This window comes from Vombatus ursinus, unplaced genomic scaffold (genome assembly GCF_900497805.2).
Source record: "Vombatus ursinus unplaced genomic scaffold, bare-nosed wombat genome assembly UNPS02014894.1, whole genome shotgun sequence".
In the NCBI taxonomy this organism is placed as follows: domain Eukaryota; kingdom Metazoa; phylum Chordata; class Mammalia; order Diprotodontia; family Vombatidae; genus Vombatus; species Vombatus ursinus.
In genome coordinates this window covers 3,752,378-3,776,784 of record NW_020954672.1, presented here as the reverse complement: position 1 = coordinate 3,776,784, position 24,407 = coordinate 3,752,378, and the positions used below count along the sequence as shown (strand labels likewise).

Below are 24,407 nucleotides of genomic sequence, written 5' to 3'. Positions count from 1 at the left end.
AGAAGTACACGCATTATTCAATGTTAAGAACTCTGAAGAAGAGAAAGATTAAATAGACTATGGTGTTATGGAAAAAGCACTAGGTTGGGAGTTAAGAGGCCTGAGATCCAGTTCCAGATCTTCCACTAACAAGTTGGATGATTTTGATAAGCTCTTCAACAATCTGGGTTTCTTCATCTGTAAAATTAAGAACTTGGAAGGGATTCTCTCTGACGGTCCCTTTCAATGCTAAAATTATTTTATTCTATGGAGAAAAAAATTATCAGATGAAACTACAAGGATATACTCAAGAAGAAGGAAGAGAATGAGAGAGAAGGGTCCTGAGAGTTATTTTAGGTTGATTAATGAAATCTTATAACTACATAAAGAATCCAACAAATGTACAGAAAAAGCTGAGAGAAAAATTGGTTGTCAAGTTGGTGGGTTTCACTCACCTTCAGGATGGCCAGGAATTTCTTCAGCTCCCCATTTTCCTTCCTTAGGACTACTAGCTCCCTAAGATGGTAATATTCAGCTTTAAGGGACAATGAAATGGAAGTCTGAATATGTACATCCCTTTGATTAAGATCTCCCTTGACCAACCCACCAAGCAGAGTGGAGAAGTGAACAGTTATGATGATAATTATTAATATTTAGTAGTATTTGTTGAGAGTCCCTCGGTTATACTGTACTATACTATATGCTGCTCAGGTGGTCTTTCTTAGTTCCATGAGTTATCAATTAGACAATTATAGTAGGATCAGGGAGACAAAATAGATGACCACTTACCTGTTGTGTTCTTTAAAAATGTTTTATTGTTGCTTCTTTTTTTAAAAAAAATGTATTACTGTCATTTCCCAAGGAAACTACCACCTCCACCCAAGCATCCTCCTTCATAGACAAAAAATTACCATTAAGTAAACTACAGTGACACATTGATGATGTCTGATAGCATGTGCCTCATTGTGCACCTATAGTCTAACTTCTTCAAGGGCAAGGAAGCATATTTGATCACTAGTCCTCTGGAGTCAATACAACATTATACTGATATGATTTCTGATGGCTTTTATTGTCATTTTTCTTTATATTACTGTGATCATTGTGTGTATTATTATTTTGGTTCTGCTTTACTCTGAATCAGTTCATGCATATTTTCTCATTCATCTGAATTCTTTATTCATCATTTCTTTTTCTTTTTGGGGGGGAGGGGGCTAGGCAATGGGGTTAAGTGACTTGCCCAGAGTCACACACCTAGTAAGTGTCAAGTGTCTGGGGTCGGATTTGAATTCAGTTCCTCCTGACTCCAGGGCCGGTGCTCTATCCACTGTGACACCTAGCTGCCCCTATTCATCATTTCTTATGATGCAATGATATTCTATTGCTTTCATATACAACAGGTTTTTCAGCCATTCCCCAGTTGATGGGTACCTACTGCATAGGATCATGGAACCACTGCTGGAAGGGACCTTAGAAGTCATCTAGTCCATCTCACTTGTTTTACAGAAGAGGTCACTAAGGCCCAGGGAAGCTAAGTAACTTGCCCTAGGTGACATAAATAATAAGTGGCAGAGGTCAAAGGAAGAGGGAAAGCCAGTCAACAAATATTTATTAAGCATCTACTATTTGAACCTGGGTCCTTTGACTCAGAGCCAGTGCTTTTTCCACTATACCATGCTGCCTCATTAAACTGTTTCTTCTAAGGGTTTTTTGCTACCATAAAAGTGCTGCTATAAATAATTTGGTATATATGTGATCTTTCCCATATACAACACCACCCAATGCCCATAACTTCCATTCTACCTCAGCCATATACAAAGATGGTCATACCCTTGATTTTTCCATCATCCACAAATACACCACCTCCATGTTCAAAAATTCCAAAATTCCTTTATCTGACCATAATCTACCAACTTTTCGCCTCTCCCTATGCTTTCCCTTACCAACACTACTCTTCTTCCATACCATAACCTCCAGTTCCTTGACCCTTCTGTTCTCTCCCAGGCCACTTCCCCTGCACTAGCCACACTCTTCTATTTTCCCCATCTTGACTCCTTGGAGAACCAGGTCAACTCTACACCGTCCTCTTCTCTGGAGTTCTTGGACCCCTTATCATAGTTCCAATAGTATCCTGCCAAGCCTCAGCTTTGGGTGACTCCCACCTTCACTCCTAATACATGTGCTATTGAATTTAGGTAGAGAAATCAGGCAACTGTTGACTGAGTCCACTATCAATTTATGCTACACAACCTCACCTGGGCTCTCACAGCCACTGGGCAAATCCTTCTATGCCTCCCTTATCAACTCACTATCCCACTCTCCACAGAGGCTCTTCTAAACCTTTTCATCCCTCCTCAAATCTCCCATGACTTCCCTTCCCTCCACCTTCTCAGCTGAGAACTTTGCCTATTTTACAGAAAAAAAACTGAGGCCATTAGCTGACAGCTCCTTCTTCTCCCCTCTTCCTCATTGCATTCAAATGCCTTCTGCTACCATTTCCTACTTTACCCTTGTCCCCCAACCAAGGCCCAAGGTTCTATCTGCAAAAGCCACACCATTCTATCTCATCTTCTCCAACCAACTGCTCCCTCTGCCATCTTCACTCTACTACTTATTTTCAATCTCTCCCTGTCTATTGGCTCCTTTCCTACTGACTACAAAGATGCCCATGTCTCTTCCATTCTCAAAAAACCCTCACTAGATCCTTCTATTCCCTCTATCATCCTATATCTCTTCTGCCCTTTGTGGCCAACTTATTGAAAAGGCCATCTGCAATAGTTGCCTCCATTTTCTCTCCTCTCACTCTCTTCTTAACCCCCTACAATATGTCTTCTGACCTTAACATTCCACTAAAACTGCTCTCCCCAAAGTTACCAACGATCTCCTCATTGCCAAATCCAACAGTCTTTTCTCAGTCCTCATTCTTCTTCTCTGTAGCCTCAGATACTGTTGATTACTTTCTTCTCCTTGATACTCTAGGTTTTTTAGGATACCATTCCCCCTGGTTCTCCTCCTACCTATCAGACTAATCCTTTTCAGTGTCCTTTTCTGTATTCTCATCCAGGTCAGACCCTCTAACCATTAGTATCCCATAGGGTTCTGTCTTGAGCCCTCTTCTCTTCTCCCACTATACTACTTCCCTTGCTAATGTCACCAGCTTCCATAAATTTAATTACCGTCTTTATACTGATAATTTTCAAATCTACCTATCCTGTCCTAACCTCTCTGCTGACCTCCAATCTCATATCTCCAACTTCCTTTCAGATATCTAGAACTGAATTCTAGTAAATATCTTAAGCTTGCTATGTCCAAAACAAACTCCTTATCTTCTCTAAACCCTCCCCACCTCCCCCCTATTATTGTTGAGGGCACCATCATCCTCCCAGTCTTTCAGACTTGCAACCTAGGTGTCATCCTAGACTCCTCACTATCTCTTACCCCCCTCTTCCATATCCAATCCATTGCCAAGAAATATCAATTTCATCTTTGTAGTATCTCTCAAGTATGCCTCCTTCTCCCCTATGATACTACCACCACCCTAGTACAAGCCCTCATGAACCCACACTTGGACTACTTCAATAGTCTGCTGGTAGGTATGCTCGCCTCAAGTTTCTCTTTGCTCTAATCTTTTCTTCATTCAGTTGTCAAAATGATTTTTCCTAGAGCCCAGGTCTAACCATATTAACCCCTACTCAGTAAATTCCAGTGGCTTCCTATCACCTCCAGGATCAAATATAAAACCCTCTGTTTGGTATTGAAAGCCCTTTACAACATAGCCTCCCTCCCCTACATTTCCAGTCTTCTTATACCTTATTCCCTGCTATGTACTTTTCATCCAGTAACACTAGTCTCCTTGCTCTTCCATAAATAAGACACTACATCTCTCAGTTCCAGGCATTTTCTCTGTCCCCCATACTAAGAATGCTTTCTTTCCTTATCTCCCCCTACTGACCTCCCTAGCTTTCTTTAAGTCCCATGTTCTACAAGAAGCCTTTCCCAAACCCTCAATTCCAGTGCTTTCCTTCCTTTAATTTTCTTTTGTTCCTGTATATAGCTTGTTTGTATGTATTTGTTTGCTTGTTGTTTCCCCCATTAGATTGGGGGTTATTTGAGGATAGGAACTGGCTTTGCCCTTTTTTTTTTTGTTCCCCCAGTGCTTGGCACAGCGCCTAGCAAATAGTAGATACTTAAATGTTTATTAACTAGCTTTTCTTCTGTCTTTGAGTTCTGCCACGTATTACTTATGTGACACTGAGCAAGTCATTTCCTTGAGCCTTTGTTTCCTTATTTGAAAAATGAAGGAGTTAGACTCCACTGGCCTCTGAAGCCCCTTGCAGCTCTGGATCTATCACCCTATCACCTCCTTGGGGTATAAGCCCAGAAGTGTTATCTCTGGGTCAAAGGGCATAAATAGAATTGTTGCTTTTCTAACATTGTTCTAAGATGTCTTCCCGAATGGTTGGATAAATTCACAACTCTATCAACACTATATTAGTATGCCTGTTTTTTCACAGCACTCCCAACATTGATTATTTCAGTATTTTACCATCAATTTGCTGAGTGTGATGTAAAACCTCAGAGTTGCTTTAATTTATATTTCTCTTATTTTAGTGTTGCAGAGTATTTTAAAAATATGGCTGTTGATCATTTGTATTTCTTCTGAAAACTATTCATATCCTTTGACCACTTTTCTCTTGGGGGAATGACTCTTGGTCTTTATACAGATATAGTAGCATCTATTACCTATGTATGTTGGAAATCAGACCTTTATCAGAGATTTGATGCAAAGTTATTTTTTCCCTCGTCAATAGTTTTTCTTTGTGTTCTAATTTCATTTATTTTGTTCACACAACTGCTTTGTTTCACTATGAGTTTTCCCCAAAACTAAGTATCTAAAAGTTACCTTCTTCCCTTCTCCTATATTTTTAATGTGATCTTTTTGTGTTGGTTAAAGTCACATCTATTTGGAGCTTATTTTGGTATATACTGCAAGATACTGATTTAAACCCAATTTCTGACAGGTTGCTTTCTAGTTACCAAGAGTTCTTGTTGAATAGCAAGTCCTTCCTCCAGTAGTTTCTGATCTTGGATTTAGCAAGCATTGGGTTAGGGTTGTCAATTACTTACACGTCTTGCTCATCTAGTATACATGTTATAATTTCTTGGGCCTTCTCTCTCCCTACCCCCCCCTCCTACTCAGATAAATTCTACCATTAGATTCACTCTTTTGGCTTAAAGCTTTAGTCTCTGTTAAAATGTAAAAATGTCTGGGAAAAGAAACTGAGTATTATCAGATATTTATATGTGTAAAAAATTCATGTGCTTTTAGAGGTTATACGTTTTGGTAGGGGTGAGTGAAGAGAGCTAAAGGAAAGGAAACACTGAGGAGGAAAAGAAGTATAAGGAAATGTAAGGGAGGAATAATAAAGATTCTTTGCCTACTTCACAACTATCCTGAGCGTCAACCTTGGTAATGAGAATAATTGCTCTAAAAGGAAAATGACTAAAGTAACGTGGAAGACTTTCGAGGGGTCTGGGAAGGGTCACTTACTTGTCCTGACTGGCCACTGTCCGTTGGGCCTCCTGCATGGCGGCTTCTGACTTAGAAAGTCTGTGTTTATAAAAGGTGATAAGCAGATCTGTCTGTTTCTTCTGGAAACTCCATACCTGCTGGGGGTAAAAGGCCCTAGTCAGGTTCCAGTATAGACCATTTCTTAACAGCTCACCAACTCATATTCATTATCTGATCATTCAGAGTCCCACAAACTAGAATAATTCAAGAAAGCTAGAAAGTTGAAGATTGGGGATAAAACATGACACCGTTCACTTTTAGGATGCTAAAGCCAAATATTGATGTAGCTGAATAGCCTAGTAAAAATCTAACCTTATGACCTGAGAGGGCTATCTATAGCAACAGTGTTTTAATAACCCCAACACCATTGTGGGAATACATAAGGGAGCACAAAATTGGTTTCTCATTTTGTTTGGTCCTCCTGCCTTAAATCTCTTCCTAATCTAATTCATCCTCCACTCAGGTGTCAAGTTGCTCTTCCTAAAGAGTAAATCTTACTATGATATCCCCCCCATTCAATAAATCCCAGGGGTTCCCTATTATCCCCAGATAATATAAACAAAAGATTATATACAAATCTATTTTTTTAATTAATTAATTTATTTTTAGTTTTCAATATTCACTTTCATAAGATTTTGAGTTCTAAATTTTCTCCTCCTCCCTCTCCCCCCCCCCTCCAAGATGGCATGCAATCTGGTATAGGCTCTACATATACATTCATATTCATTTTCACATTAGTTATGTTGTAAAGAAGAGTCAGAACCAATGGAAGGAACCATGAGAAACAATAAACAAAAAAAAAGAGAGAGAGCAAATAGTATGCTTCGATCTGCATTCAGACTCCACAGTTCTTTTTCTGGATATGGATGGCATTTTCCATCATGAGTCTTTTGGATGCTTGCACTGCTGAGAAGGTCTAAGTCTATCAAAGTTAGTCATCAAACAATGTTGCTGTTACTGTGTACAATGTTCTCCTGGTTCTGCTCATTTCACTCAGCATCAGTTCATATAAGTCTTCCCAGGTTTTTCTGAATCTGCCTGCTCATCATTTCTTATAGCACAATAGTATTCCATTACATTCATATACCACAACTTGTTTAGCCATTCCCCAATTGATGGGCATCCCCTCAATTTCCAACTTTTTGCCACCATAAAAAGAGCTGCTATAAATATTTTTATACATGTGGGTTCTTTCCCATTTTTATGATCTCTTTGGAATACAGACCTATAAGTAGTATTGATGGGTCAAAGGGTTTGCACATTTTTATAGCCCTTTGGGCAGAGTTCCAAATTGCTCTCCAGAATGACTGGATCAGTTCACAACTCAACCAACAATTCATTAGTGTTCCAATTTTCCCACATCTTCTCCAACATTTATCATTTTCCTTTTTTTTTTATGTTAGCCAATCTGATAGATGTGATGTGGTACCTCAGAGTTGTTTTGATTTGCATTTCTCTAATCAATAGTGATTTAAAGCATTTCTTCATGTGACTATAGATAGATTTAATTTCTTCCTCTGAAAACTGCCTATTCCTATCCTTTGACCATTTACCAACTGGGGAATGACTTGTATTCTTATAAATTCGACTCAGTTCTCTATATATTTTAGGAATGAGGCCTTTATCAGAGACACTGGCTGTAAAAATTCTTTCCCAGATTTCTGCTTCCCTTCTAATCTTGGTTGCATTGACTTTGTTTGTACAAAAACTTTTCAATTTAATGTAATTAAAGTCATCCATTTTGCATTTCATAATGTTCTCTACCTCTTGTTTGGTCATAAATTCTTCCCTTTTCCACAGATCTGATAGGTAAGCTATTCCTTGCTCTCCTAGTTTGCTTATAGTATCAGTCTTTATATCTAAACCATGTACCCATTTTGACTTTATCTTGGTATGGGATGTAAGATGTTGGTCCAATTTTTTTTTTTTTTTTGGCTAGGCAATGGGGTTAAGTGACTTGCCCAGGGTCACACAGTTAGTAAGTGTTATATGTCTGAGGCCAGATTTGAACTCAGGTCCTCCTGAAGCCAGGGCCAGTGCTCTATTCACTGCACCACCTAGCTGCCCCACCAAATTTTTTTTAAACAAGTTTATGTTCCCATAGAATTCTAAAGATTTAACATGTGAAGGAATGACTTTTAGAAATTTACTTTGGAACCTTAAAGTATTGTTGAATTTACTAGGTCTCTTTCAAAATCTATTTGCTTTTTTCTCTAAGAATTTTAAGCTTCCTCATACCAAATGACTGAAATTACATTTTTTTAAGAAATTAATATCATCTGAGCCCCTCTCCCTTTAAAAAAATAATTTTTTGGTAGGGTCCTGGTAAAGATAATATTGTTATTGTTGCATCAAAGAAAAACTCCTCAAGGATTAAATGAATTAGCCATTGTTTACAGTTTTTTACTTCTCTTTGAAAATGCTCAGGGGCAGCTAGGTGGTGCAGTGGATAGAGCACCGCCCTGAAGTCAAGAGGACCTGAATTCAAATCCGGCCCCAGACCAAACACTTGACATTTACTAGCTGTGTGACCCTGGGCAAGTCACTTAACCCCAACTGCCTAAAAAAAGAAAAAAAGAAAGAAAAAAGAAAGTGAGGAATGAAAATGCTCAGAGGCATCTACCCTGAACCCCATAATGTGGAGAATTATCAGTGCAGTCACAGCATTATCACCCTCACTGCTGCTCAAAACTGCCAGGGTTTCCCATCCTTCCTCTGATCAGCTCTGTTCAACTATGTGTTTGTTTCTGTGCCAACTTGTTCAGTGTGAATCCCTTTTAAATATGCATATGTTTCTCTTTTCTAGTCATCTCTGTGTATCTCTGTATATGAAGTCTGTGTTTCAGAGACAGAGATATATACATATACATATACATATACATATACACACATACACACACACACCATGTGTCCTTCTGTTTCATCCCCTTGAGGCAGCTAGGTGGAACAGTAGAGCACCAGGTCTGGTGTCTGAGGCCAGATTTGAACTCAGGAAGATAAGTCTTCTTGACACTTATTAGCTGTGAGACCCTGGGCAGTCATTTAACCCTATTTGCCTCAGTTTCCTCATCTATAAAATGAGCTGGAGAAGGAAATGCCAAACCACTCTAGTATCTCTGCCAAGAAAACCTCAAATGGGGTCACAAAGAGTCAGACAAGACCGAAAAACAACTGAACATCTCACTTCCTGTATGTCTTTATCTCTTGTACTCCAGTACGAGTACTACTTTTCATTTATCTTATCTCCCCTAAAATGACCAAATTATAGAACTAAAGCATATTTTAAAATATTATTTTTAATTTATTGAATATAGTTTTGTGTTCTAAAAAACCTTAAAGAAAATGACTAAAATTTCTATTTTATGTGTTGAAATTAATTTAAATATAAACAGTAAGTTTAATTAGTCATATTAATATTTAATATTATTTTAGTAAATAATAAAATAAAAATTTTCCAGTTCTGTTCTCAATTTTAAAAATGAGTTAATGGTATGTTTTATGTTTTCTCTAAAAAAAAATCTCATGAAATAAGTAAAAGTGACTTTTACTTATGAGACCCTAAATTGGCTCTTTTTCCTTTGTTAATGTCCCACCATAGAACAAAGGTTACATGCCTTTGGTCCAAGTTTTTCACCTCTTACATAAACTATGGAACACCGAATAGAAAATAGTGTCCTAGTGAGGATCTGATCCATGCTAAATATACAGGTAGTGGTTTCTTATTTTTGTACATTATAGTATTCCATATGTATATAATGTATATAATGTATGAATATTATTAATTTTTTAAAATAATGATATGTTTAGGTTATAATCCAAAAAAAACCTGAATCTCTTTATACCATATTCACAGTTAATCTCCACTTTTGTTACTTTTTCATCTAGGCTCTAAAGATTTTAATAAAAAGTACCAGAAGCACTTCACCTCTACCAAATGAAGTTAAACAAACCAGTTTTCTCTCTTGATACTTACAAACAGAAGTACTGAATCTGATATCATACTAGAATTTTTCTGATTTAGCAAGTCAACTGCTTTATCAACTGTTATCCAAATTCCTTTCTTTTAACCCGTCACAGAAATGTCCCTTTTCCATGAAGTCTCACCAATCCTGGGAGATTCTAAGGAAACCATTAAATATTTAACTATTCATCCAACATTTACTAAATATTTACCAGGTACTTACTAACTATATGGCATTAGGCCAGGTGCTGAGGGCTATACAAAATAATTTTTTAAAAGTATTGTCTTTTAAAAACCTAGGTCTGGGGGCAGCTAGGTGGCGCAGTGGACAGAGATCCAGCCTTGAAGTCAGGAGGATCAGAGTTCAAGTCCAGCCTCAGACAGTTGACACTGTATGACCCTGGGCAAGTCACTTAACCCCAATTGCCTCACCAAAAAAAGTAAAAATAAAAAAAATCTAGGTCTGCCAGCCCTCCAGAAGCTTTCGATCTTCTTAGGAAAATAAGGCAAAAAGAGATAATAAACCCAACTACAATAATGTACATGAAAACAGCACTTAAATTCACAAATCAATGTAAATTCAATGACCAATCTTGGCTCCAAAGGATGGATGATCAACCACTTCCCTCCTCTCAGTAGGGAGGTGTCTAATATTGCATACGATGTCAAATATGATGGCAGTGATTTGTTTTTCTTAGCTGTTTTTGTTGGAGAAGTAATTGGGAAGTAATAGGATAAATAAAACATTTTCTAAAGAAAAATAAGGCATACACACATTAAAGTAATACTACAAGGCAGCACATGATTAAGTGCCCAAATGAGTGATTCAGATCGGTGGCATAGGAGTTCATAAAAGGGGGATTGACTTGGATTAAATTGGTCCCCTAGAAGGAGGCCCTGAATTTAGATTACTGTTTTTATCTTCAAACTTCCAGGAGAAACTTTAAGCAAGTTTCTTTTATGGTTATAAGTACATTTGGTATCTGAACTATCTACTTCCCTAACACTTAGAGTTTTACACCACTGCACTAGGCACATTTTATGTAGCTTGTAAAAGATACAGTTTTTGTCACTGAGTAAGTTACAATCTAGCAAATATTGTCAGTTCTCAGGAAATAGTAATCTTGAGAATTCTTTTTCTTCTAAGAAACATAGTATGTCTTTCAAAGAGACTCCTATGTAGGAATCAACTGAGAAAACTACAGACAAATATAAGAAACTTGCTTATTTCAGTTATTTAGGTTTTCTGCTTTACATTGGAACTAATTTAACTAGGTTCTTTCATAAAAAATATGTACACCTTGTGTCACATCATTTGCTTGGTATTGGTGATGGATTTTCCTTCCTTCTCTCTTACTGAGACTCTATCTCACCTTACCTGCTTACCCTTTTAATAAGAGATATTCACTTGAGAGATGGTTAGTTGTAGATAACCCATCTGAGATTCAAAGGAAATCTATTAGTTTCCAACCTCACAGCTTTTCTGAAAAACCAACAAAGAGTAGGTTAAGAATTTCATATAGGAGATCAGCTGCTGGTCACAAGGCACAGCAAGATCACTGTGGGGATCTGAGACTATAAACAATAAAACTATCACTGATGATAAGTTTAGGAGCATAGATTTAGAGCTAGAAGTTGGCCTTAAAGGCCAAATTAGTCCCACACTTTTATATCACACTAAGGAAACTGATGCACAAGGAGAAAGAAATTTGCCCAAAGTCACAATGTAACTTCAAGGTAGGATTTGAACCCAATTCCTCTGACTTTAGGGCCAGAGTTGATTAAAACAACATGGAAGTTGCTATCTCCTTTTGTCTCCTAATTCAGCTTCACAAATCAGGAAAACACATTATCAAAATTTGCTGACTTCACCAAATTGCCCCTTGATGATTAACTAACCTTATTCATTTATCTTCTTATCTTGATTATTTAACCATGATTAATTGGTCTCATGATTAGGTAGGTTAGGACTCAGACTACATATATTTTCTCTACTGATCATTAACTAGTCCTAGGTTTGGTTATTAACCAAAGACTCTCTCTTTTATTCATTTGACCTTGTTTACATTTCTTGCTGAGTCCCAACTGGATTTTCTCTCTCCACAATGTTAACACAGCCTCTCAGATGTGATTGCTTACTTGTGTGGTTAAAAACAAGATGTAGCTAAAGCTTTTTTTCCCTCTCTCTTTGTCCCTAGTCTCAGGACTGACGGAGTGAGATACTGGCTTCTCATTCCCCCAGTCCTTTCACTCAAGTGAAAGACAAGAACTAAATCTACCACTCAGGGCAAAATGATGATTAAAAACTAAGACATTAAAAACTATCTTCATGTATCTGAAGAGAGCTAACTCTCAAGAATAACAAGTAGAGATAAAGGAAAAACTAAAAATAGCAAAATTAATTTTTAAGATTCATACCATGATGAGGCTGTGGAATTATCTTTCTGGGGAAAGAATGGAAAAGAAAATGAGACAAGCTAGAAATCTGAGAGTCTGGAACAATTTCCAACAGCCTTCCCAAAAAAGGATGGGAAAAACTACAATCATCCCTTCTAAAAGATCATAGGTTTTAAAACTGGAAGGGACCTTAATCCCATCTCCTTTCACAGATAAGTAAAATGAAGTCTAGAGAAATAAAATTAACCAAGATTATGCAGGCAGTAAGTAGCACAGCAAGGTAGTTTAAGCTCATTTTCCCTGACTCCAAATCCAGTACTACTGCCACTAAACCAAACTAACTCTTGCTACCAAGAAAAAGGCTAAAGGATCCACTACTATCACTGAAAATTTGTTACAATTCTGTGGCAATGGTTTTTCTTCCTGAATGTTCTTGGAGATGAGCCAAATAACTAAGTGCAGAGATAACATGAGGTAGGGAAAGTGGTATGATGATTTCTGAACTCTGAGAGCCTGTGTGTGTGTGTGTGTGTGTGTGTGTGTGTGTGTGTGTGTGTGTGATTAAGGAGAGTTACTGGGGGAATAGAACCAAAGGAATTGTTTCCTACATTCAATTCTACATTTTATATACTGAAGAATGACATTTAAATCTACAAATCCACCCCTTTCCAGGGTCTGATCTACAGATGAAAGTAGTTCTTTTTTTTTTTTTAAGGCAATTGGGGTTAAGTGACTTGCCCAGGATCACACAGCTAGCAAGTGTCAAGTGTTTGGTCTAAGGCTGGATTTGAACTCAGGTCCTCCTGACTTCAGGCCCGGTGCTCTATCCACTGTGCCACCTAGCTGCCCGAAAGTAGTTCTTAAAGGATATTCTTACCTATCCTTATTCATTGAGGAAAGGACCATAAATCACCTTTATTCATAACACTGCTTTAGAAGAATTCATTGAGAATTGGGAAGGTAAAATTTGAGAATTTGTAATAGTGTCACAGTCCTCAGGAGGATGATGCAGTAAAGGAGTTAACTGGTTAGGAAGATTTTTATTTCCAGAGAAGAGAGAGCAAACAGAAAACAACATCCCTCCTAGATGCATAGACTTACAGTTCAAAGGAACTTTCATAAATCAAAGAGAAAGATATGGTTGGAATTTGTCTAGACAAACAGGTTTTTTTTTTCCTTTAATTCTCGTACCTGTGAGATGTGACTAAAATACTTCAGAGCTGTCTCCACAGGGCTCTTAAAAAACATCTTCTCCTGAGGTTTTAGCTGTAAAGGAAATACAGGGAATCACAAGCTATCAGGACTGGAAGGGATAAATTAGTCCAACTACTTCATTTTACCAATAGGAAAACAGAGCAAGAGAGGTAAATAGATTTGCCAAAGATCACACAATTAGGAATTGTCAGAGCCAAGATACAAACCAAGGTCTTCTGATTCCAAGTCCAGTACTCTTTCCACTAAAACATATTTTTCCCTCAAAGAATCAACACATTCTTGAAGGAATATTATTTGATATTTGGAAACATGGCAAAGGATCTATCATTCTTTCTAAAATACCTAATATTGTTCCCACTGTGCTAAAGTCAGAAAGGAACCACTATTCCAAGAAACTTAAATCATGATGTCATACTATTCCTAATTCTCCTCATGGTACCTAATCATTTCTGTCTTTTGTTTCCACTATGGGAGCCTCAAATAAATGCATTTCTTAACTGTGGTTAGTGAACTTTACTTTCGAGTGCTTCATTCCCATTTTCTAAAGGCCTAAATTAAGGTAAGATTTGGGGGACAGGGGACACACTCACATTATCAGAGAGAGCCAGATGCTTGCAGGCAGCTCCACATACAGCACATTTTTCTAGGGAGAAAAATAGAGAGTTAAGATTCTTACATGTATCAAGTCAGGAAGTTCACCAATAGCATGTGAACATCAGCTGAGGAATAGTAAGAAGGGGGATGGGGGAAGAATGGCTTCTTATTAAATCTGAAAAGGCAATTCAATATTAAGAAAAGAGCCCTTCAAAGAAGCGGAAATTGAGAGGAAGCCCATCAACTGGGGAATGGCTGAACAAGTTGTGGTATATAGAATACTATTGTGCTATAAGAAATGATGAACAGGCTGACTTCAGAAAAACCTGGAAAGACTTGTATGGTCTAATGCTGAGTGAAGTAAACAGAACCAGGAGAACATTGTACATAATAATAGCCATGTTGTTCAATGACTAATATTGATAAACTTAACCCTTCCCAGCAATACAAGGATCTAAGACATCTCCAAAGGCCTTGTGATGGAAAATGCTATCTACATCCAAAGAAAGAACTATGGAATTTGAATGCAGATCGAAGCATACTATTTGCTATTTTTTTTTCTCTTCTGTTGAGTTTTGTTTTCTCTTTCTGGTGGTTCCTCCTATTGGTTCTAATTCTTAATAGGCATGTATATGTACAGCCTATATCAGATTGTGCACCATCTCGGGGAGGGTGGTGGGGAGGAAGGGGGAGAGAAATTTTAAACTCAAAAGCATTTGGAAGTGATTGTTGATAAATCAAAAGAAATTAATAAAAAAAAAGAAAAAGAAAAGAGCCCTTAGCCTACTGTCATTTTTTAGATCAGAGTTTCCCAACCAATGTGCCCAAGATTAGTCAGAATTTCCCAAACACTCCATTCCTATATAGGCTATTAATGGACCTCCAGTTCACACTTTCTTTCTATTCCCTGTCTTTATTAATAAATTAAAATTATTTTCAAAGGCTTACATCCCACTTTCTCATCAATTTTGATGCTGAAGGCTACCTAGTTAACTTGGGGTTTACTGGCTAGATTTCTTTCTCAAAGATCAAGCCTTAAATCCAATTCACTCAGGATCTCATGGATTGGACAACCACAGGTCCCTGCCCAAGCAACACTTAATGGCTATTTTTTGGTCCCTCCAGGCTCAGAGTGAATGTAAATAGTAACCTTTTCCCTTTTGGCCAGCAATCCTAAGGGTCTTTCCCTCCCAGTTTGTTTGTTTGTTTTTTAATTAAAGGAGCCATCCCTTGACTCACTTTTTTTCAATTTTTTATTAATTTATTTTGATTTATCAACAATTATTTCCATAACCTTTTGAGTTTAAAATTTCTCTCCACCTCCCTCCCCAAGACAGCACACAATCTGATATAGGCTTTACACATACATTCCTATTAAACATATTTTCACATTAGTCATGTTGTGAGGAAGATTTAGAACCAACAGGAGGAACCACAAGAAAGAGAAAACAAAACAAAACAGAAGAAAAAAAAATAGCAAATAGTATGCTTCGATCTGCATTCAAATTCCATAGTTCTTTCTTTGGATGTGGATAGCATTTTCTATCATGAGGCCTTTGGAGATGTCTTAGATCCTTATATTGCTGGCAAGGGTTAAGTTTATCAATATTAGTCATCGCACAACATGGCTTTTATTGTGTACAATGTTCTTCTGGTTCTGTTCATTTCACTCAGCATCAGTCCATACAAGTCTTTCCAGGTTTTTCTGAAGTCTGCCTGTTCATCATTTCTTATAGCACAATAATACTCCATCACATTCATATACCATAACTTGTTTAGCCATTCCCCAATTGATGGGCATCCCTTCAATTTCCAATTCTTTGCCACCACAAAAATAGCTGCTATAAATATTTTTGTACATGTGAGTCCTTTTCCCATTTTTATGATCTCTTTAGGATACAGCCCTAGAAGTGGTATTGCTAGGTCAAAGGGTATGCACATTTTTATATTCCTTTGGGCATAGTTCCAAATAGATCTCCAAAATGCTTGGATCATTTCACAACTCCACCAACAATGCATTAGTGTTCCAATTTTCCCACATCTTCTCCAACATTTATCATTTACCTGTTTTGTCACGTTGGCCAATCTGATAGGGGTGATGTGGTACCTCAGAGCTGTTTTGATTTGCATTTCTCTAATCAATAGTGATTTAGAGCATTTTTTCATATGATTGTAGATGGCTTTAATTTCTTTATCTGAGAACTGCCTGCTCATATTCTTTGACTATTTATCAATTGGAGAATGACTTGTATTCTTATAAATTTGACTTAGTTCTCTATATATTTTAGAAATGAGGCCCTTATCAGAGACACTGGTTGTAAAAATTCTTTCCCAGTTTTCTGCTTCTCTCCTGAACTTGGTTACATTGACTTCATTTGTGCAAAAACTTTTCAATTTAATGTAATCAAAATTATCCATTTTGCATTTCATAATGTTCTCTGTCTCCTGCTTGGCCATAAATTCTTCTGTTCTCCATAAATCTGACAGGTAAACTATTTCTTGTTCTCTCATTTTGCTTATATTATCAGCCTGTATATCTAAATCATGAACCCATTTTGACTTTATTTTGGTATATGGTGTGAGATTTTGGTCTATGCCTAGTTTCTGCTGTACTCTTTCCTAGTTTTCCAAGCAGGTTTTGTCAAATAGTGACACCCTATAAACTGATGCCCATGTCATTAAGTATTATAGCCAGACTTTCTTTCTCTTGATTGTTAAAATTGGCAAAAATGAACTCTCATTTTTTTTAATGTCTTTTATGTTGCTCTTAGTCTTTATTCTAAGACTTGATTAGGAAAAGTTTGGAAGTCCTGTTGAAGTGACTGATTCTTGAGTTGAATGCTTTTTTTTTTTTGAGGCACTTTGTATTGTTAAACTTTATTTTGGTCTCCTTATACCATGTTAAGAACTATAAACCTCTGTTTTTACTAAGCTGTTAAATAAAGTTATAACAGTTGTAAAGGGCAAAAAAAAGGAATATTATTGGTGAAGGAATATTATTTGATATTTGGACACATGGCAAGGGATATATCACTCTTTCTAAAATACCTAATATTGTTCCCACTGTGCTAAAGTCAAAAAAGAAACACTATCCCAAGAAACTTAAATCATGATGTCATACTATTCCTAATTCTCCTCATGGTACCTAACCATCTCTGTCTTTTGTTTCTACTATGAAAGTCTTTGGATTATTGCGGTCTTTGGGTTTATCAAAGAGTAGATGAGTATAGTCATTGACTACTGTGTCTTGCATATCTAACCCATTCTACTGATCCACTACTCCATTTCTTAGTCAGTACCAAGTAGTTTTGATGATTGCTGCTTTATAATACAATTTAAGTTCTGAGAAGGCTAGGCCACCTTTCCCTGCATTTCTTTTCATTACCATGACTCACTTCTTAAAGAGGCCTATTCACTGAATGGGTGTTGCCTCACTCAAAGTAAGAACCTGAAAAGACCTTAGCTTAAAAGGGCCAAGGTCTTCCACTGCATCCTGGGCTATCTCCAATTGTCCTGATTGATATCTGGCCACTGGACCCAGATGGCTCAGAAGGAGAAAGTGAGGCTGGTGACTTTGCACAGCTCTCTCTCACTCAAATCAAAATCAATTGCAAGTCATGTCATCATCTCCCCGATGTCATGGTCCTCTTTGAGAACGAAGGATAAACCACACAACCACAAACCACACAACCACATCTCACTCTCTCTACTAGCACAATCTGTCATGTCAATTTCATCAATGTGTGCAGGGCACTCCCAACCTTGACCAGGTGTTTTTATGTAAATTAAGAAATTTATGAGTATGCCAAAATGAAAAAGATTGAAAAGCATGGCTATAGTGAAACTTAAGCTTAATGTTCTAGATCTAACAGAACTGTACTGATGTCCTTAGCCTTAACCTAAAATTTATTTTTGCTTCTTCTGTATTGTTAGGATCCATCTTTCCTGCCCTTCAGGGCTTATTTCAACTATTCTGGACTTGTTCCTCCTGTTTTGTCAATATTACCAAATCTTGCTCTCTAGCTTTTCATCCTCTCATTTCCTAATTATACCCCAGTCTGAGACACAGAAACAGAACTGTATAATCTCAAATCACAAGGAAAACATCTGGTAAAATAAAATTTTAAAAAACAGCAGCCGCCTCATGAGTTGATTATTGGCTAAGATCATTGTAATGTCAAATGAAAACATCATACAACATCATGGGGACAAACAGCCTCAAAATGAGCTGTTGTTACTCTACTGAAACAAGCTTTGTTACATTAGCACATCATCACAATAGTCTTGAAATTGGAGGGACAAAAATACTCATTAATTCTTACTTTGTCTAAGGGTCCCTCATATGAAGGTAGATTTCATTATTTATTATTAAATTTGGAAATTTAACCCCAATGTTTCTAATTAGGGATGTTTATTGAGGCCCCCATATTGTTAGTCATGAGGGCTTGTGGAAGATCATGGCAAAATTTGGCTGCCTGGAGAAATTCTTCAGTATTGTACACCAGTTTCATGATGGCATGCTTGCATGGGTTCTGGATAATGGACAATGCTTTCCCAGTCGACAACAGAGTGAGGCAGGAATGTGTGCTTGCTCCCATGCTTTTTAGCATGATGTTTTCAGCAATGTTTTTGGATGCCTTCAATGAGGACGAAAACAGCATCAAGGCTGGCTACTGCACTAATGGTAAATTATTTAACTTGAAAAGGCTACAGGCCAAGATTAAAGTGGAGGGAGAGTTGGTGTATGACTTTTTGTTCACAGAGAAGATCTGCACTCAATTCTGTCTCTGAGGCTGAGATGCAACAGAGTACATATCAATTATCTGCTACTTGTGCTAATTTTGGCCTAACAATTAACACGAAGAAAACACAGGTGTTTTACCAGCCAGCACTGGTCCCATACATGGGACCATCAGTTACAGCAAATGGAGAAATTTTCAATGCTGTGGATAAGTTCGCTTACTTTGGCAGTATATTTTCCATGGATATACACACAGATGATGAGGTTGACACACACATTGTTAGAGCTATTTCAGTGTTTGGGAGGTTCTGAAGGAAAGTGTAGGAAAGAAGAGGTATTAGTCTGCCTACCAAACTGATGTGCTACAAAGTCATTATGCTGACCTCACTGTTGTATACCAGTGAAACCTGGATAGCATACTAGTGCCATGTGAGGAAACTGAATCACTTCCATTTGAATTGTCTAAGAAAGATTCTGAAGATTCCCTGGCAAGATAAGGTATCAGACACTGAGGTCCTTTCTAGAACTGAACTGCCAAGCATTTAAATCCTACTGAAGACAGTGAAACTCTGATGGGCTGGCCATGTTGTCTGAATGACAAATGTACATTTGCCTAAAAGACTATTTTAGGGAAAACTCACATGGAGGTCAGAAGACACAATGCAAGGACAATCTTCAGGTCTCTCTGAAGAACTCTGGAATTGATTGTGAGAAATGGGAGACACTGGCAGAGGACCACCTAACATGGCATGCCCACATCAAAGAAAGTATTGTGCTTTATGAGCAAACCAGAATTGCTGTGGCTCAAAAGAAATGTCAAATTTAGTGACATCTCTATTTCAAATGTTCATATAGTCTATTTATGTAGTAGAGCCTTTCAAGCTCATCATTGGTCTGATTAGCCACAGTCAGACACATCGTACATTGACCCTCACAAAGTGATGTCATTTTGGTCCTCTTTGAGTATGAAGAACAACAACCAAACCAACCTGGACTTCCATCTTTCTCTCTATTATATTTCTTCTCCACCTCTAATTCCCTTACTCACTTCTGTTTCTTAAGATTTTCCTTGTCCAGGATCTAAGACATCACCAAAGGCCTCATGATGGAAAATGCTATCCACATCCAAAGAAAGAACTATGGAGTTTGAATGTAGATTGAAGCATACTATTTGCTCTTTGTTTTCTTCTGTTTTGTTTTGTTTCCTCTTTCTGGTGGTTCCTCATATTGGCTCTAATTCTTACTTGCAACATCACTAATGTGAAAATATGTGTTAATAGGAATGTAAATGTATAGCCTATATCAGATTGCATGCCATCTTGGGGAAGGAGGGGGAGAAAAATTTTAAATTCAAAAGCATATGGAAGTGTTGTTGATAAATCAAAATAAATTAATTTATTTTAAAAAAAAGATTTTCCTTGTCTGACAGACTTGGATTCAGTAATGTGTTCTATGTATTAACTATCTGGACTTAAATGATACCTATTCCACCAAAATCTTTCCTCATAAATGTATTCACAGAATCTCAGAGTAGGAAAGGACCTCAAAGGTAATTTTATCCAACATATAGTTGAACAGAAATCTTTTATTGCCTACTCTCGTCCTCCATCTTTCATTATGTTCCTGACAAATGATCATCCCTCTAGTAATAGGAAACTCACCACCTTTCAAGGCTGTCCATCCCACTTTTGGACAGTTTTGTCAAGAATGTCAATAAAGCCAAAATGCGCCTCTCTGCAAGTATCAAACATTTTTTCCTAGTTCTGACTTTTGGGGCCAAGCAAAACAAATTTAATCCCTCTCCCAAATGATAACCCTTTAAATGCTTAAAGACAATTATCATATTAACATGCCCTTCCCCTCCTAAGATCTCTTTTATACAAATTAACTATTCCTTCTGGTCCTTATACAGCAGAATGACCTGCTATCGCCCATCCTGGTTATCTTTTTCTAGGTATGATCTAGTTTTTAACATTCCTCCAAAAATGTGGTACCCAGAAATAAACACCATAGTAAAAATGTGGTCTAAGCAAGATAGAGCACAGTGGGATTACCACCTCCCTTATTTTCAACATAATGCCTCTATTAAAGTAACCTAAAAGCACATTAGCTTTTTTTTTTTTGCTAAAAAGTCCCACTGTTTATTCATACTGAACTTGCAGTCCATCCAAACCCTTCTCTTTCACATGAACTGTTATTCAGCTTTCTCACCCCATTCTATACCTGTATAGCTGATTTTTTAGCCCATATAGGGCTTTTCATTTATCCCTATTAAATATAATTTTACTGATCCACTCTTTAACATACAAATGATCAAAGGACATAAACAGGCAGTTCCTAAAGAACAAATACAAGTTATCAATAACCACAAGAAAAATTAAAACAAATTAAGAGAAATTGTACATTAAAACAATTCTGAGAAATCATACATCAGGGCTATGTCTTCTGAATAGATAATGCCCTTGGTTTCTCTAAAGGGTTTTTCCCAGTAACTGCCATTAGTGAGACACTTCTATTGCATCTTCATTTGCCCTTTCTTCCAAGGATACTTGGTGAAAGGCAAGAACCCAGGCACCAATACAACTACAACTCTATGTCCATAAGCTGCAATCCATACCCCATAGCGAGGGTAGGTCAGGTAGTAATGCCTTTCCCAAATCAATAAGCCAGAGAAGCAGCCAGGTTAAGTCAGAATTCCCATTCCAAAAAATGAATACAATGAGTGTAACAGGAGGAGCTGAGTATTGGAGCCCAGAATGATCAAGAGTTCTGAGACCATGTGAAGCATGCAGAGAAGACCATTGTATCCCAAAAGTGATTGCCAGCTTCCTAAGCTACTTCTACAACTAACGGAGCTAATACCCTCTACTGCTGCACTAGGAGACAGAAAAGTTTCTGATGAAATAACTTTCAATCTTCCTCTTAAGTACAGAGGCATAACAAGGAATTGGGGAGATCAGACTCCAGGCTAAAGGTAGAGGAGACAGTTTTGAGGTTAAGTGAAAGACATGACCATGTATTATATTCTCAGCTACTTCATGTTTCTTAATATTACCAAGCTTTTCCTAACCTAATTAAACTTTGTTGCTTCATTATAATATGTTTCTTCAAGTTTTACTACCTGCTTAGCACTCAAAAAGGACCTATCATTGCTTGAAATAAAGAAAAAGGGGGAAAAAATCAAGCTTTCCATTTTTGGTTTTTTTGGTTTTGCTTTTTTGGTGAGGTGATTGGGGTTAAGTGACTTGCCCTGAGTCATACAGCTAGTAAGTGTTAAGTGTCTGAGGCTGGATTTGAACTCAGGTCCTCCTGACTCCAGGACCAGAGCTCTATTCACTGTGCCACCTAGCTGCCCCCAAGCTTTCCATTTTAAAAGAAAACATGGTCCCTGCAGAGCTTCCCACACCACATGGACAGCTCTCCCTGAAGGGATTTAGGACCTGGGGTAAACTGTCAGTCACCCTCACTCTCAGAGGAGAAACCAATCCATTCAGCTTGGTGCTTGAAAACTCATTCTGGATACTGAGGAAGCTGGGGCACTAGCCCTCTCTCTCTCTCTTTCCCCAAGGCCCAGGACTCCCCTTCTCTCTACTTCACCACTCCCACAGAGCAAGTTTGATGCTGTAAAATTCCTCTAGGTTCCTGTAACAACATAGGGGCATCCAAACTTTATTCCGGGTATCCCTGAAACACACAGGGAATCTAAATGAAGAGACACCCTCACAGAAGGAAGATCCATCATTCAAGAGTCCAAAATATGTGGCATTGCAAGAAATGTGCAAGAAAAAGTTAATGAAAAATAACTTGAAGTCAAAATGGGTTCATGATTTAGATATAAAGGCTGATACTATAAGCAAACTGGGAGAGCAAGGAATAGTTTACCTGTCAGATCTATGGAGAACAGAAGAATTCATGACCAAACAGGAGATAGAGAACATTACAAAAAGCAAAATATATAATTTTGATTACATTAAATTGAAAAGTTTTTGCACAAACAAAGCCAATGCAACTAAGATTAGAAGGAAGGTAGAAAATTGGGAAAGAATTTTTATAGCCAGTCTTTCTGATAAGGGCCTCATTTCTAAAATATATAGAGAATCAAGTCAAATTTATAAGAATACAAGCCATTCCCCAATTGATAAATGGTCAAAGGATATGAACAGACAGTTCTCAGATGAAGAAATTAAAGCCATCTACAGTCATATGAAAAAATGCTCTAAATCACTATTGATTAGAGAAATGCAAATCAAAACAACTCTGAGGTACCACATCACACCTATCAGATTGGCCAACATGACCAAACAGGTAAATGATAAATGTTGAAGAAGATGTGGGAAAATTGGAACACTAATGCATTGTTGGTGGAGTTGTGAAATGATCCAACCATTTGGGAGAGCAATTTGGAACTATGCCCAAAGGGCTATAAAAATGCACATATCCTTTGATCCAACAATAGCACTTCTAGGGCTATATCCCAAAGAGGTCATAGAAATGGGAAAAGGACTCACATGTACAAAAATATTCATAGCAGCTCTTTTTGTGGTGGCAAAGAATTAGAAATTGAGAGGATGCCCATCAATTGGGGAATGGCTGAGCAAGTTGTGGTATATGAATGTGATGGAATACTATTGTGCTATAAGAAATGATGAACAGGCTGACTTCAGAAAAACCTGGAAAGACTTATATGGTCTGATGCTGAGTGAAGTGAGCAGAACCAAGAGAACATTGTACACGATAACAGCCACATTGCATGATGACTAATATTGATAAACATAACCCTTCCTGGCTATGGAAGGATCTAAGCGATCTCCAGAGGCCTTGTGATGGAAAATGCTATCCACACCCAAAGAAAGAACTATGGAAGCCAGATTGCTAATTTTTTTTCTCTTCTGTTGAGTTTTGTTTCCTCTGTCTGATAGTTCCTCCTATTGGTTTTAATGTCTACTTACAACATCACTAATGTGAAAATGTGTTTAATATGAATGTAAATGTACAGCCTATATCAGATTATGCACTGTCTTGGGGAAGGTGGTGGGGAGGAAGGGGGAGAAAAATTTTAAACTCAAAAGCATATGGAAGTGATTATTGATAAAATAAATTAATAAAAAAAAGAAAAACAGCTTGATAATGTGGTTATTTTAAACAGAAAAGTAAACAAATATAACCAAATTCCTCTCCAAGGAAAGGATCAAAAGGAACAAAAGAAACTGTATTTGAACAGAACTGCATTTAAATGCATTGCACAAGACAGTATTTGCCTGACAAAATTATACTGTTCACCCAGGCGCTCTGTAAATCAAGTTAAGCATGGTGATGATGGTAATGAGTCCAACCAAGATTCATTTTCACTTGAGAAGGATAAATTTGAAAAACCAAGAATGCTGGAATTTAAATTATGTCCAGAAGAATTATTTAAGAATGGAAACAGTGAAGAACATCCAGATTTCAAGTCTTTTCCCAGGAAGGAGCAAGTTCCTGTACAAGACATAAAAAGTACAAAAGAAGATTGATCAAAATGTATTCCTCAGAAGAAAAGGAAAATAGAAGCAAAGATAAAGATGACAATGCTCTATCTAATTCAAGAGTGTACAAGAAAACATTGAGTGTGGATGGATGCAAGGCTGTTCAGAACCCGCCAAAAGATTCAAAAATATTGTTTCAGACCTACAAGAAATTATATTTGGAGAAAAGAAGTAGAAGCCTAGATGACAGTCCTACAAAGTAATTATCTTTTTGTTAGATGAAGTTTAGGAAGCAGTGTGTGGTGCTGAAAATGTCCAAATGCTATTCCTTCAAGAATTAATTTCTATTCTTTTCTCCTTTTAAAAATTCAATTCCATAGCTGACAGTGGATTCATTATTGCAATTATGAAGGCTGTCCAGTCATAAACTTTATTTCCGACTTAACTAACATCATTTGGAAACATCTTGTTTCTATGTGGAGAAAGTTT

General features: G+C 37.3%; 1 protein-coding gene across 3 annotated transcripts in view; it reads right to left on the bottom strand.

Annotated features, from left to right (window-relative positions):
* Positions 1-24,407, bottom strand: part of RNF212B (ring finger protein 212B) — a 60,656-nt gene that overhangs the window by 19,772 nt on the left and 16,477 nt on the right. For 2 of the 3 annotated variants that reach the window (XM_027843166.1, XM_027843168.1), the window contains exons 3-6: positions 13,712-13,764; positions 13,098-13,172; positions 5,528-5,643; positions 435-495 (exon numbers count right to left, since the gene is read on the bottom strand). In XM_027843166.1, the coding sequence (XP_027698967.1) occupies positions 435-495; positions 5,528-5,643; positions 13,098-13,172; positions 13,712-13,764 (305 nt within the window). Of the gene's footprint in view, positions 1-434; positions 496-5,527; positions 5,647-13,097; positions 13,173-13,711; positions 13,765-24,407 lie in introns of all 3 variants that reach the window. The other variant, XM_027843165.1, reaches the window with a different exon arrangement.